Here is a 17,021-nt window from a genome sequence, read left to right on the forward strand (position 1 = left end):
TTGCGATGCTAGAACTTTGTAAAGGTGTCTCATTGTTGGGGGATATTCTCCTATTGCCCGATGCTTATACCCTAAATGATCTTTGAGACAATGCCACATTAAACCGAGAGCATGTTCTAGGGGATCCGGGGTATACTGCTGAAGCCACAGTTCAATGCTCTCAGAACGTGCTCCTGCTGGTAAGTGTTGGACTACTGATGGAACGTTAGAAGCCCATTGCCTTATCTCAAAACCCCCAGAGGCTAAGAGTGGTCTCATCTTGTCAATTAGTTCCTTAGCCTCTTCAGGGGTCGAAAAGCTCTGTAGACAGTTGTCTACGTAGAAACTCTGCTCTATAGACTGTAACACCTCTTCATTGCCAGGCTGTTGTTCTTGAACATGTTTACGCAAAGCAAAGGAGGCACAGCAAGGACTGCAGGTCGTTCCAAAAGGCAAGACTTGCCATTCATAGATGTCAGGCTGATCCTCCCTCCGCATGTTCCTCCAAATGAACCTCAGCAGGGATCTGTCCTCCGGCAGAAGTCTCACTTGGTGAAACATCGCACGGATATCACCACTAATGGCAACAGGATACTGCCGAAACCGCAGGAGAACTCCTAGTAAAGAGGCACCGAGGCTGGGTCCAGGAAGTAGTTGCTGATTAAGTGAAATTCCTTGATGCACGAAGGAGCAGTTAAAAACCAGCCGGTCCTTGCCGTTGTGATGGACAAGATGATGCGGTATGAACCACGACTCCTTATCTGTCCACAGATGCTCCGTTGGTATTTTGACAACATAGCCTGCATCTAGGAGTTTCTGTATTTCGGCTTCGTAAACTTTAGCTCTTTCTGGGTCTTTACTCAGGCGCCTTTCAGAGTTCCTGAGGCTGGAAAGAACTGATTCCTTGGTTCCTCTCAAGGTGGTAGCACCCTGGACACGAAGAAGTGGGGTAGCGTAGCGCTCAACGCCATTAACTTCCACTCGCTGTGTCTTTGTCTCCAGCATGTTTATAGCCCTTTGATCCTGCTTTGACCGTGTTACTAGCTTCTCACTGCGATATGGCAGTACATCTAGCTGCCACAGTCGTTCGACATGTTGGTAAACCGGATCTGGTATTGGTGAGAGGGAAGTAAATAAACATTGCTGTGTAGGTACCTGATGTGATAGGAGTCCATCTGGTCCCTGGGGAACCCAACCAAGCTGCGTATTTACAGCTGCTGGGCCACCAGCTGGTCCTATTCTGATAGGCTCTTTGGCTGTGATCAAGTTTGGGTAGTCGGACCCGATTAACAGAAGAGGCTGGACCTTATCGAAGGATGGAAGAGGGATCTCTCTGAGATGATAATAACATTGCTGAAGTCTCCTAGTCGGGTATGTTTGTTCAGACAATGTAAGGAGAGGAGCTGTAAACACACCCATAAGGGTATATTTTTCATTTGGGTTTGACTGGGTGGAAAGTAGTAGATCAACGGACCGCCCTTGTAACACACTTATATCATGCCGAATGGTGCGTAGGGTCATAGTTTCATTTTCACCCTCAAGACCTAACCGCTGGACCGCTTCTGAAAGGATAATACTCCTCTGGGCACCATCATCCAGAATGGCATACGTTGGTATGGAGCTCTTGCCTTTCCACAGCAGCACTGGAACCACTTTTAAGTAAACCCGTCCTGTAGAGCTTGGAGTCGACAGATAGGCACGATCTTGAGATGTCGTAAGCAGCACAGTGCGGGAAACTTCCAGTGCGATACGATGTAGGACCCCAAGATGAACCTCGCCACATTCTGAACAAGGCTTCTTTAGTGTGCATTCTTCACATTTATGACTTGTACGTCCACATTTCCAGCATCTCTTGCCATCCTTGATCCACTTCAGAATCTGTGCAGGCGAGTGTTTAGTGATTTCATTGCACTGTGACAAGTAGTGTTCCTGACTTTTACAATACAGACATAGGCGCTTGAACCTATTAGCTGATTGTTGGGCACCTGCAGTTTCCGTAGCAACCAAATGTACGGTGCTTACCTCTTTGGGCTGATTACTTCCATGATAGACAGCGATGGGCCGAGCTGGGGGCTTTAGTTTAGGCTGACGTTCTCTACTTGCTTGAGCCTTCTCAGTTTGATAGCGCTGCACCATTTTTGATGATAAACGCTGGGCCTCCGCCTTTACTTTCAGCCAGTCTGCAAGGTCATGCAAATTATATGGGTTTAGGCTAACAGAACTCAGTCGGCCCCGTAACTGGAGGTGTTCAATAAAGCTATCTCTGTAGTACTTCGGTAACTTACTGAGTAACCTATCAACGTGTCCTGTACAGGTAAGCTCTCGCCCCTGTGGTCCTTCAAGGGACATCAACATGCCCACCAACAAGTCAACATTAAGAGCGAAACTCTGGAAAGCCTTTGCATCTCCTACTTTAACCTCAGGTGAATTTAGGAGGGCCGCTATTTCACTTTGTGCCAATTGGTGAGGTTGGCCGTATTGGCGTTGTAAACTGGTCATCGCTGCTGTATAAGGTGCTGAATGATGCCGACATGCTTGTGCAATTAACTTTGCCTCCTCCAGAACTAATTGTTCCATTAACACCCTATATTTATAATGTTCAGTAAGCTCAGTACGGGGATTGAGGAGATTGTCCAAAGCCATCTTTAGGTCTGTAAACTCACGCTCACTGTCATTCACAAGCTTAGGCAAAGCTGGAATTGGAACTGGCTGGAGTGGAGGGCCCACAGGCGTTGGCTGGTAAAATGAAGCAGGGTACGAAGGCTGAAGAGGAGGGGACACAGGCATTGGTTGGTAAGTCGAAACCGGAGTAGGGTAATGTGGCTGGAGTGGAGGGGACACAGGCATTGGTTGGTAAGTCGAAACTGGAGTAGAGTAATGTGGCTGGAGTGGAGTCTGAGAAGATAGTAAGGTAGAATGATATCCTGTCACAGATGACGTTATCCGATAAGGATCTGACCTGGCGAAAGACTGCTGTTGTGATTGACTTGGTCGATTCGCCTGTAGCTTATAGACTGGTGGCACAAAGGTTGTGTGTGCAGTAACTATTGGCAGCTTCACTGACGTAACCGTCTGTGGTAGTGATGAAATGATTTGACATGAGGAGTGAATGTCTGCTGCACTGTATGAAGTTTGCTGATATGCTGCTGTAAGTAAAGCAGTGATATCAGGATGTGATATAGCCATATCAGGTGCCAAACTGGGTCTGGTCTGTGTCATATGCCATGGAGTTGACTGCTGAGGAAGATTTCCTGTGCCAGCGAAAACGGGCAATGGATGTCCCAAACGCCAAGGTGCGATCGAAGGGACAGCGGTAGCCTTTGGTCTAACCGGAGGTAGCAAAGTAACCTCAGCCTGTTCGAGACTGGGCAATACAGGCGATACTGTGCCGCTGCTATGAGAATTATGTTCAGACTGACTGTGAGTCATGTTTCGTGCTGCTGGTGTAGCAAGCTGACTAATAGAGCTCCCAACATCTAGCTGCCTCACAAGGTCACTAAGTTCAACGTTAATACTGCTCATATGGCTTGGTCCATACTGCATGTGTTGCTCATAACCAGAAGGCTGTTCAACAGTCGAGACTGGCTCGGCCTGTCCACTGAGAATCAGCTGTGCTCCTGTATGATCTATCCTTGATTGTGCATATGGCCTATTATAAAGTCCAGGGACTGGCATCAGCGATTTGGGTAATACTACATCATAGTCTTGCAGATGAGCAGGCAGCTGACGTACTCTGTCCTGTCTACGGACAGGGTGTGTGGGATCAAAAGGATAACTGTGGCTCTGTCGCTCCATTTGTCACCGTAATGAATGCAGCATCCGGCTCGAAGGACCAAATGTAATTGACTTTTTGTGGTGTTTAGGTAGGTTAATGCCCATCCATTACGGGGCTCCGGTAAGAAGTGTGACAGGAGACAGGCAACAGTTAACTCTTTATGTAGCACTTTGAGTATTAATATTCATAGGAGCATACAAACATGGCCACAAGGTATTAATGTGGTTTTCCTGAAATACACAGAGGAATTATATATCAATTTAAGTCAGATAACATAACATTGTTGTCAAATAATACAAATAAACATGATATATACATCGTGTGGAGTGAAAGTGGTAATATAACATAAAAGTTTTAACCACAATATATATAACTGGCCTTTTACATCATAATTAACATGTATATTAGTAGTAGAAACGGATTACTCAAAGTACAGCATTGCAATGAAGTATTAATGTTAATTGTTATTGTTTAAGGAGAACTTACATGCATCCACGCACATTAGTACCCAAAGAAAATGGCGGAGCGAGCGTCTGTGAAAGTGAAACTAAGATGAACCGCAATAGCGGAACTACGCCATCTAGCGGCATATAATAAAAGTCTCAAATTAAAGTTTCATAACCTGCTCATAGGGAATTTAGAACAAATTTAGTTTTAGTTATTTTTGTCATCTGAATTCATTTAGTTTTAGTCTAATTTTATTCAACTAAATGCCATGAGATTTTAGTCTACATTCAATTTAATTTAAACCCATATAATTTAAGTCTAGTGTCATTGTGGACTTGAATGTGCCATGCTGACAAATATATAGCCTATCTGTTGTTATATAAATATGGTAACACTGTACAATAAGGTTCATTAGTTAACATTAGTTAGCTACATGAGTTAACATGAACTAATAATGAACTGCACTTATACAGCATTTATTAATCTTTGTTAATGTTAATTTCAACAATTACTAATACTTTATTAAAATCTTGTTAACATTAGTTAATGCACTCTGAACTAACATGAACAAACAATTAAAGCTTAAATTTTTATAAAGTAACATTTACAAAAATGAATAAATACTGTAACAAATGTATTGCTCATGGTTTGTTCAAGTTAGTTAATACATTAGCTAATGTTAACTAATGAACCTTATTGTAAAGTGTTACCAAATATTCTTATAGGCCAATCCTAAAAAAAGTTATAATCTAAATATATCAAAAATTCCAGAATTAGAGTAGGTTGTTACAGTTAATATACAGTAACAGAAATGTGCATATTAAAACGTGAAGTTGTTCATTTGAAAGATTAATTGAAAACACATGTAGTAGACGTAACAGCACTATCTCACATTAAGTGCACTACATTTCTTCAGTCATGCATCCCTCTTTACAGTAAATACATTACAGCATACTTGAGGACAGTGAAATTGTACACTTATTATCAATCTTAGGCAATCAGTACAGGACATCGCTGGTTTATTTTGGCTTATATAGTAAGTTATATCAACCAGCTCAGTTTAGCTGATAAAGTAGCATCAGAGTATATAAAACATTTGTGCTTGCCTTTGAGTTGCGGGATGACCCTCCTGCAATCGCGCATCACTTTTGTTTTGATTGCAGCATCACATCATGTTTAACAAAGGGTCCCTTGACAGAAGCAAATGTGATATGCATCCATATGTTTGCGCTTTATCTCTTCTCTCAGATAAGACGCTAACTTTTCTCTACAGTTTATGACATACGCAGCACGCAGATGTCACGCTATTGTGGCTCAACGCAAGCCATTCAGCGTTTGACATCAAAATACCGCGAGACCAGACTTCTCCATATGCATTTGATTCGCTCTCGCAGTACTTTGATTTCATACGATTGCCCTGCGTGGCGCCACATGAGGTCCCTCAGTTGTGTGTGTGCGTACCTCGCGACCACAGATTCTATCCATCATCACCCTCTGACACTTTCGTCTCGTTTTTATTTGACGAATAAACCAGTGGGGAACCTTCAGGGCCTTCTACGCCTTCAGAGAAGGCCTAAAAAAATTAATAAAAATATTTTTTATAATAATACTAATAAATAATAAAGTTTTCAATAAAAATATGTTTTTACATGTTTAAATTTATATTTAATTTAATTTAATACATGTAATATATTTTCTCTCATCTATGTTCTAACGTTAAGCTTACTGTCAGGTTAATATCCAATCAGAATCGTCTGTCTCTATTAAGGCCCGGTAAACTGGCTCATTCATTGGTTAGGACTTCAAGAATCCCAAGGAAGGCCAAGCTATGTGTTTTGGTGTGGAGAGTGACGGGCAAATCGACCAATCACGCTTTCATTTCAAGTGGGCGGGTTAAAAACAAAGCATTGTAAGCCTTCATGAAGTCGTACCGTGTGTCTTAATTCGTTCCCTAGCTCCCGAGGTCGTGAATCAGTATATCGTGTACACAGGTTCGGGCACTGGTAAGGACCCTAGCTTACTTCACATTGGGACGATGTTCACTTATTTTTCTGTCACGGCTGCTTAAGCGCATTGTAATCACTCACAGCTGTTACTCATCAACAACCGGCAAAACCAACATCTTTCTGACTTAATTTTAAAAAACAATACATTGTGAAAAATGCTGTCATTATTCTCTTACATATCTGTGCATAAAATTGGAGGCATATAATTACATTTTAAATGTAATAAATATATTTACAATTTTAAATAAATATTATTCTTTTAAATATTGAGTAGATTGTGGTCCCTTACTGTGTAGCAATGTGTGTTTATATTTACAACTAAAACAAACGTTTGTCTTTATAAAAGTTCTGTAACATTTCATAAAGTTTATTGAGTTGGATCACGTGATGTTCGGTTGGCGAGCTTCAGAAAAGGTCACGTGATTTCCGGTTAGGGAACATAGGGATCATCGATGCTCACTGGTTTTTGCGTTGCATTGTGGGAATTTTTAGGGAACGAACGTTCCAGTGCACTGAACGGATTTTGCGATTGAGACAGCCCTTAAAATGGCCGACTCCCTGATCAGTGCCCTGACTACTGAACAAGGGAGCTGATTGAGACACACGGCTAATCATGCAACAAGCTGGATGCGAGCTGCCGTAAAACACCAAAGAAGAAGAAGTCCTAATCATAGACCGTCTAATGGCCCGAATCTCTGCGGTGAGAGTGGTTGAGGTAAATGGCAGAAAACGTGATTGACGTTGTGGCTAGTTTGATAGGGCTGAGGTAAAAACGAAATTACTTAAGCGGGTACTCGTGAAGAGCACAGCCGAGAGATGCGCGTGCAGCTGCGCTGCGCATATCAGACGAGAACACGAGAAAAATAATGGGTTTAATTATACTTTCACTTCCTGACAGTTTTACTTGAGGATAGTAATGACTGCAGGCGACGCCGAATTACATACAATATTACCTAACTAAATCTCAGAGAATGCAAAAACATTCACCGGGGCTCGGGCTAGGGATTTTGCGAGCCCGCAAAATATAACAGTTATAAGCCACAAGGAGGTGCACTGAGAACGCAGGGTGCTATATTTCCCCTTATGAAAAAGACTAACAAGCTATCCTACAGCTAAATATATATTTACAAAAAACAAAAATTAAATGCAAATTTACAGAGCAGCAGAGTCTGTATTTGTGTTTATCAGTTAGATTAAAGTAATTTTAAACTTTAAAACTGCATTTAAAGGCAAACGATGCCTATTCTGTCATTTAACTTTGCGTGCTCAGAATTTTTACACGTTCACTGTATGATTTAACGAAATACGAATAGCCTAGTATTATATTCTGAATTGTAAAATTTATGAAAAACAAACTACTCTCAATTTATTTTGGTGTTTTTTCCCCCATGCTCACTTGTCTCCATTTTCCTGTTTTTAAGAATTAAGGCGGTGTAGTAAGTAGAACCTATCCATTATATTTGTGACTTTCATTTATTGCGCCATGCGTAATTGCGCATGGAGAGGCATTTGCACTTCATTGCATATTTTGAAGGCCCAGCTGAAGTACTCACGGTTCGCCACTGGAATAAACAATGTAGCGAGTAACGTTAAGTGTCATTTCAAATGTAGTGGAGTAAAGAGTACAAATACCCAATCAAAAATGTAATTGAGTAGAGAGTAAAAGTTGCTTATATTTTTGATACTCAGTACAAGTACAAAGTAGCCCAAAAAATACTTAAGTACAGTAACGAAGTACATTTACTTGAGTACTTTACACCTCTGCAAAACTATGACAGGAACTACTTGAATGCTTAACAGTAAACTTGACGATAACTTACTAGACTAGCAGAGTACACGTGTAAGAACACCAACCCCTTCAATACGATACAAATTTGCATCCGATCAACCTCAATCGTATTGATTTAGGTGTTTACATGAAGGCTTTTTTGTTATATTTTTTGGCCAGTTTTTGTCTTTATTCAATAGTGTTTTTAGGGGAGGACAGGAAAGTACAGGGAGGAAAGAAGGGTATGTGATCGGCAAATAACCACGAGCCGGGAATCAAACTCGGGTCGCCAAAAGTGCAAAAGCACCACATGTTGGAGCGCTGCCCACTACACCATCAGCTCCAACTACATGAAGGCTTTTCAATACGATTACAAACGGACGTATCTAGTGGTGTCTCTCTTTCTTTCTCTGTTCTCTATACTATCAGGTAATATCTCATACACGTTTGAAACAGTTAATTGTATTAATTACCATTTCATGCATTTATAGTTTAACCAATTCAAGTTTTATTTCAGTGTTGTTATATCCAGCTTGTCTTTACTTACACTGTCAGAAATATAATGTCCTAATAAGTATTTACATACCTCAGATGTATTAATATGGACCTTTGAGATACTTATATGCACTGTTTAGGTAAAAATAAAGTTTACTTTTGAAAGGTACTTTTCTTATATCACTGTCTTAATGCAGTAAACAACACTGATGCTTTTCCCAAATGTCCAACAACCACAAAACTGTCATCTACTCAAAAGTGTTCATACCTTGAATGTGTAACAGCAGGATCAATGATGAGAGTCTGAAGTTCATGATGTAGTTTTGTAGAAAGTCACATAAGACCCAAAACTCTTTTCTTATTCCTGAAAAAAAAATTATGACACTCAATTCATCAGACAGTTATTACAGAAAAATAAAAATAAAATGCTTGTTTTTCGTAACATTTCAAAGATTCAATACATATACATGTGTATACATACGTGCTTGTGGAGATCTTTGACTTTAACCGGTTTGTAAAGTTGTGTCAATATCTGAAGTTGTGGTAGATCATTTAATGATCTGATTATCGTACTCAAGCGGATGTTAAAGAAAGACTCTCCTTCACTTTATGACACTTTTCATAGCATAAGAAGAAGGAAAGTATTTCATAACATGCCTGAATTTTACATAATCAGACAACTATTCTTATCTTTATGCGTAGCTGTTATTTGTTGGAGAGTCCTGTAAACAGTGACATGTTTACCATTTTGGGGGCCCTAAAGAAAGTCCAAGAAACTGAAGCCCCCCCCCATGCCCCAACATTGCCTGAAGGGTTTTCATTTGAATTGCACGACAGTAATATTAAGTATATAGAATTAAGTTAGACATATAAAAACAGATTTATTTTATTTTGGACTGCTTAACATAACATGGTATAAGACAAAAAAATCTTGTTTTAAAAAATAGAAATAGTGCCCATTGTCCTTTTCAACATGATACAGAATTATTCTCTTTAAAAAATAAAGGTCTTGGTTTAACCTTAAGCTAGTAGTTCCCAAAACTTTTTCCATCGGCCTCCTTTTGTACAGAAAACTATTTTCAAGCCCCTCTCAGATCTATCCTTTGCTTGCAAATTCCTTATAGGATGTATTTAAAACGATGTAATTTATACACTACTGCAACTTCAGTCTGATCTTACTAAAGAAACTAAATAAGAAAAAAAGGTGAAGCATTAGATTACGATTCAGACTGATCTAACAAACTGAACTAACAAACACCAGCAATGAATGTTGTAAGTTGGTTATTGTCTGGATTTATAATGAGAATCACATAACTCTTATTTTCATATTGCAGAAACAAACTTACTGTGATATACAACAAGCATATAGACGGCACTGCCTGTAAAAGATGTCTCTTATCTTTACTTCATCTTTTATGTCTCCAGCAGAAAAAAATCTAATCATTAATCTTCATCTTTTTACTGCTAGTCTCAACTCGATTCACAGGACAGATTATGTTTTATATTTTTATAAACTTGTTCCTTTCCTTATTAATAAACTGAGACAGAAATAATCTGCACATTTTTATATTTACATTACACTTTTGGGGAAACTGAATGTAATTGTTTCTTTGAAATTGTAAAACTTGTTAACAAAAATGTTAAATGGAGCTGATAGTAACATATTTAGCAAATTGTGCGTGCTCGCTTAGTCTACGAGTTCGTAGGGTGTCACATCTGTAATTTTTAGACTTCGAAGTGTGCTCATCAGCGCCCCCTTTGCCCCCTTAATGCTGTCTGCAGCAGGCTTTGCGCACTTTACCAACCCAGAAGCCCTTGCGAAAGAGCAGTCAGACCAATCAAACGACGGATACATACTTACACAAATATATATTTTTTAAATTCTAAAGACAGATTAAAAATGAGTGTCGTGCATAAAAACTTGATCGGCTTTGCCACAAACCACCCACTTAAACAGGATGAGACTGTGTGATAGACATCTCTGCCCAGAAAACCAGTTTATACCAGCTTCAGTTTAATACTAGATTAGACTGGTAAGCAAAACACATCATATCAGAGACAACCTCAAAAACAAGTGTAAAATTCACAACATAAACATCACTTCATGACACGGCTTTTTAATTTCCTTTTTCAGTTTTTAAAATGTTATTTAATTATTGTTTAACAAAAGATAAATAAAACAAAAATGGTAAAAGCTCTTATGATTAATAGCATCACTTTAGTCCTTATAAATGTGTAAATACAGCATTATTATGAGCAGTTGAAGTTGTAGTAGATCATTTAATGATATTATCTCATTTTCTCTTACTCAAGCGGATGTTAAAAAAACTCTTTTTGACACTTTTTATAGCATAAGAAGAAGGAAAGCATTTCATAACATGCTTGGACTTTACATATTTTGACAACTATTACATACTATTATATTAAAAGTTAATTTATAGTTGTTAATTATTGCTGAGTCCTGTAAAAGATGTCTCTTATCTTTACTTCATCTTTTATGTCTCCAGCAGAAAAAAATCTAATCATTAATCTTCATCTTTTTACTGCTAGTGCTCTTATTCTTGAGAAACAGTCTCAACTCGATTCACAGGACAGATTATGTTTTATATTTTTATAAACCTGTTCCTTTCATTACTAATAAACTGAGCCAATAATCTGCATATGTTTTATATTTTCTAAATTGGTATTTGTAGAAACTATTAAGAAATTAATGTAATTAATTTAAAACCTATAAAAAGTATTAAATTGAGCTGATGAAAACTTCCTTTCAGACTTTCCAATGCAACTCATGTGGGTCTAAAAATAATCAGGGTGTAAATGAGCTTAAAAGCTGGCAGACAATCTGGAGCTGTGACAGATTAATAAAAAAGCTCATTTACATCAGACACACTGATGGGCAACTTCTCTTCTTATTTTCGGCATGACGCTCGAGTCTGTTCCAAAACACGGCTCTGGTGTGCCCTTGTGTGCAAGTATCCCTAAAGTCTGCACTACATGATGTCATCAAAGTGTCGACTCTGAGGAAGTCCACAAGTTCAGGGTGTGTCATATCTCTGAAAGGCAGGTACAAAAAAGCTTTATTAAAACATTATAGTAGCAAACCTTCAGAAAGCCAAGCCTTGTTTTAATCAGTATCATACAGTTTTATGTATTTAAGCATTTGTTTTGTCCATCGTATCTGAAAAAAAGACACAAACTCAGTTATATTCAGAAAAGGCAGAACATTCAGAATTTGACTTTTCTGTGATTCTCAGATTTCAGTCTCACTGCAGCCGTTATCACAGCGCTACTCAGCAAATAACCATCATGACAGCTGTGTGCATATTTTCAAAATAACACAAAAGTTCTGAGTGATGCGCTATGACGTTCAGTGCCACTGACAGCACTAAAACACTTTCACTTTTGGTTGCGTTAGTACATTTAAAGTACACCTTGCATTCAAAAATAATAAATCCACCTTGATTGTGTTTCCTCATCTTCTTTTTTAGGGGTTTCTCCAGTAATGATGGTACACAAAACAACGCGGCACACTGACACCTGACTTTGAAACCTGCAGAAGCTGTAATTTTGTATAATCTCACTTCAATATTAATGATCAGCTATGAGTGCTGCACAGTGAGACTGAAAGTAGCTCAGTGATGATTTCATAGCTGAGAATAAACCAATCAGCATCAAGGACTAAAACTATCTATTTTATCATTTACACTGTAACAAGTGAAAAGTTGGATTTACTTAAAGTTGCAGTCGGCAAGATCGGTTCTTGTGGCGCTGCTTGAAGTCAAACAAGCCTAATATCACATGAATCCACCTTATATTGAATGCAGCGTGATGGCGGAGAGAACTGTCACGACTGGGATGCAGGAGTGAGGAAGTTAGAACGCAAGTGCAGAGTTCACAATGAAATAAATAACATTTATTAACAGAACGAGAATAAAACAACGGGCAGGTAACACTGGAACATCCAATAGAAGAAACAGGAACAGACATGAAAGTAGTGACAATGACAATGATCCAGCAGTGAGCAAACAGAAGACAGAGATATATATACACACAGACTAAATGACAAACAGGTGTGATGAGGCAGGTAATTAATCAATGAATGTCCAGGTGATAACAATCGGAACAGAGACAAGACATGACACGGATTAACCGTGACAAGAACATTCACTAACACACTTCTGATTCCTTGGCTAACAACTAGAGCTAGAAGAAGGACCAATGAAAAGAAAACAACCAAGGAAAAGAAGGAAACGAAGATAGAAAGCGATCGTGCCTTTAATAAAACTAGGATCAATATCGGACCAGCATTTGAAAGGTGGAGGGATCTATGAGCTTTTAAAGGGTTCAAGCTGGATGCAGAGCTTGTCACATTTCTTCTTGACAGGTAATTGTGCTTTATCAATCATTTATTGTATTTCTGAGTGTTATGTAAGTGATCTAAGTATGCTTAAACACGCACTGATGAGGATGAGCTCAATATGAGGTTGCTAGGTGGTAGTGTGGGAGGGGCATAAAAATTGAAAACATTTGAAATCATCTCAATCCTCCAGAATTGCCGACTGTAGCTTTAAATAGTTACTTCAGTTGGTAACTAAAACAAGTTTATTAAAAGTTATTTTTTTAAGTTGATCCAACTGTTTATTTTTTACAGTGTAAGAGTAAAGTCAGATGTATGATGAGATGTTGTGTTACCTCTTACAATACAGGAATACTCTTGTAGCTCCTCACTGTTGATTGAGTCCAGGTACAGCTTGTTTAATAATCTCAATCCATCTGTTACCTGTTGTCCATTCTTATACCAGATGTAAGTTTGTTTGCTATCCATAGTGCATTCAGCTGAACAGCTTAATATCACTTTTTCTCCATCTATTACAGGGTCTGGGCTGCTTATCACACGTGTATCTGAAATTTCATAAAACATCAACTACTTTTCAAAGTTGGGCCTCATATTTTTGATTTAGCTCAATTGATAAAGCATTACCTAAACCTCTAATCACAGTCGTGCTGATATCAGCTATAGTGCTTCAGTATAATGAGTGTTGCACTACAGAGAGTTTATTATGAGCAGTTACCTGTAACAATAAGAGCGACTCCAGAATACAACTTCTTTTGATGTGTTAGTGATGAACCTGAACTGATATCTTCCAGCATCTCTTGTGTTGACGTCTTTGATTCTCAGTGTGTTTCCCACTAATTCCACACGACCAGCAAACTGATGATCCTCACGCAGATCCAAATGACTGTATTCCAAATGCCAGTATGTTTTCTCTACTGTATATCCAGTGGGATGTGAGTATGAAGAGTGAATATCTACTGTTGATCCCACTAAAGCACAAACTCTTGTAGAGGTGTAAGTCACACCCCAACAGCTACTGTTAGAAAGACCTGAAAGAGTCACAAAATACTGCTGTAACATTCACAATCAATTACAAACACACTCATACTGTATATGAATCAACAAGAAAACTGCTAATTTAATATATAATTAATTTAAATATTGTGTAAATGTCAGACTCACACACAGATGAAGAGGGAACTGAAACAGACTCAATGCAGTAATAACTGTTAGTGTTTTCACTGGATGACACAAATATGCTTTGGTTATATGTTAAATGTTGTCCATTCTTGGACCAGTGGTAAAAAAATGCAGATGTTAAAGGGCAGGAGGAATCACAGCTCAGTTTTACTCGCTGTCCTGTAGATTCAGGATTCATCTTCACCCGTAAACCTAAATAATCAAAACCTTACATTAGATGAGAAATGAAAAGAGTTTAACTGGACTGATGAGAATGTAAATGTACCTGAAACTGTTAGATTGACTGTGACTGAGCTGAGATGTTTAACTCCATCCTTCATAATGATCATGAGCTGATATTCTCCACTGTCTCTCTCTCTTGGATCTCTTATTGTGAGTCGTGAGTAATCTTTAGTGATCATCTGATCCACTCGTCCTGAGTAATCTGAATCTAAAGTCAAATCTTCAGGTTCATCTTTGTTTCTCCAGTTTGTTCTCTGTTTCTGACTGAACCAGAACCCAGTTGTGATGTTGATGTTTGAGTAAAAGCACCACATTCTCACTTCTTCCCCCCTCAGAGCACAAATATTCAGTTTATCACAGGTTACATTAAAGTTATTCAATGTTAGGGACCCTGAAGAAAAAATAGAAACATTAATAATATTTGTAGATTATCTGTATTTAACTTCATTAAAATTACAGAGCGAGATGAGAGATTCAGACAGTCCTGTAAGGATATGAACCCTGATTCATCAATTTTGTTCTCAAACACAAATCTCTAAGTTCAGTTTTAAATACACAAACTCACTTTAAACATTTTAGAGACAGATCCAAACAGTATCCAGTCTTTGGAGTACAGCGATGTAAATTAAATTAGACTAAACTAGTTTAAAATCTGACATACTTTTAACAAATATATAATGAATTGAAGTATTTCAGTATAATAACAAAACTGTGTTTCATACCCTGAATGTGTAACAGCAGGATCAGTGATGAGAGTCTGAAGTTCATGATTTCTCTTTGTAGAAACTCACATATACCAGCTACAAAACATTAAACAAGAACTTTTCTTATTGCTGATAAAAAACACAGTTTGACTGTGACTTTCTCAATCGGATGTAAAAATACGTTGTGCACATGCGCAGAACATTTGCGCTCCAAGTTCATGTATTATATTTATGAATCTCGTCACAGAAACACGCAACAACAACAGCATTAATGGGGTCACGCACAAATTCTGCAGCGTTTGTTTATACTTTTAAAACATTAGACTACTTAAAGCTATAAAACAGCGTTGTGCCTTTTGAAAAGTGAGTTTTACCTATATCTGAAAACTTCTTAAGAACAACTCCAACTCAGTTTTGCTTTTTATACAGAGTAAAGCGTGAACTCCAACGAGAGATGCTGTCGCAAGCGTAGCGTTGCCAAGTCCTCTGCTTTTTTCGAGTTTAGATTTGGGATACTGTTTAAACAGTTTTCACCAGTTGTTGTTTTTCTGCGGGTTAAAGATTAAATGATTTCGTTGATAAGTTATTGGTATTTGTACTGTGAATAGTCATTGGGATGCTTTTGGGCTAGTTTTGAACGTCCAGTCGGATGGTTTTGATACGTGAGTCTGGCAACCCTGGCTGTGCGCTTGCGCAGACTATCGGTTCGGATTGCAATTCGGAAATCAGATTGCAATGTTTAGGGTGCATGTAAACTTTATCGTCGTAACCTTTTGTGCATGTAAACACTTACTCATTTTATAATATAGGGAATAGTGAATGAAGGTATGAAGTTATTTCAGACACCGCCCTAAACATTTCTTAATACAGTTTAAAACACAGACAAACATTTTTAGAATAGCAGAAGATGCAACAACAGATTGTGACTACATTTACCTTCATGTTTATCTTAGTAGAGGTTATAGCCAGCTTATGAAGTTAGTTTTGAATTCATGTTTTCTTTAAATGACAAACAAAATATTATTTTCATTCTCTATAATCAAATAGCCTTGGAAAAAATACCCACTTGCATGGACAGATGAACCTTTACAACACAAATAGCTTCCTTTAATGGTTAACGTTGTGCCTGCAAGATTGTTTGACATAAATAAATACACAATGTGCTTAAAAAGACTGTTTGAGAAGCTGTATCTGTAGTGAAGCTACATTTTATTAATACATTTAGATGTGAAGCGATTCAAGAAATCACACACAGAAGTTTGCTTTGAATCACTTTTATACTTTGACATCACCAAGCGGTCTGCATAGCACCAAATGAACCTGCAAACAAACATTGATGTTTATCATCCTGCACTTGTCTAAAAAATTTTAATGTCATTCTCCTGCAGATCTATCATGATGTGATTGTTATAGCTGGCTTGGCTTTCATTTAAATTACTGTATATGATGTTTGATGTCACAGAAAATTCCCATAATGCAATGTGAATGACAGTTATTTACTGTATAAATAGTTTGCAGTATTATACTGGGTGATATACAGTAAATGACTGTAAAATTTACAGAAATGTCTAACAGTTCAGTTTAGTGGATTAATATTGACATAACTTACAATTAAATTTCAAGCTAGTTTTCTTCTTTCACAATTTCTGTCAATCTAAACTCTAAGAGTCTCTCTCAGTTTCTGAGGACTTGTTTTGTGTATGTTGTAGTACATTAGACTCTGTTGTGTGTCGCCCTCTCCTGGAATAAACTTGAAGTCTTTATGTGGTAGATTTACAGCAGTGCATCATGTCTTCATGTTTCCCAGTAATGATATAATCCATACACTGTCAGAAACAAATGTTATAAATGATCTCTAGCTGTCACTGGGGTGGTACACTTTAAAAAGTACACCTGTGCACATAAAGAGTTCATATTAATACCTCGAGATATATACTGACACCACATATCTGTACCTAAATGAGGTCTTTACAAAGGTACTGGTCCAGTGACAGTTTTGGGAACATAATTTTAATAAACTGTGAAAGTTCAACAATGTAGACAGAATTTTTAAGTTGATGTGACCCCTTTAAATTAAACATGACTTTCT

At 38.0% G+C, this 17,021-nt stretch overlaps 1 protein-coding gene across 1 annotated transcript in view; it reads right to left on the reverse strand.

Annotated features, from left to right (window-relative positions):
* Window positions 1–10,900: 10,900 nt before the first annotated feature.
* Window positions 10,901–17,021, reverse strand: part of LOC129453072 (sialoadhesin-like) — a 205,736-nt gene continuing 199,615 nt past the window's right edge. The window contains exon 7 of the mRNA XM_073861508.1: window positions 10,901–11,523. Within this exon, the coding sequence (XP_073717609.1) occupies window positions 11,516–11,523 (8 nt within the window). The 3' untranslated portion in view covers window positions 10,901–11,515. The remainder of the gene's footprint in view (window positions 11,524–17,021) is intronic.

Source organism: Misgurnus anguillicaudatus, chromosome 23 (assembly GCF_027580225.2).
Source record: "Misgurnus anguillicaudatus chromosome 23, ASM2758022v2, whole genome shotgun sequence".
Lineage (NCBI taxonomy): Eukaryota > Metazoa > Chordata > Actinopteri > Cypriniformes > Cobitidae > Misgurnus > Misgurnus anguillicaudatus.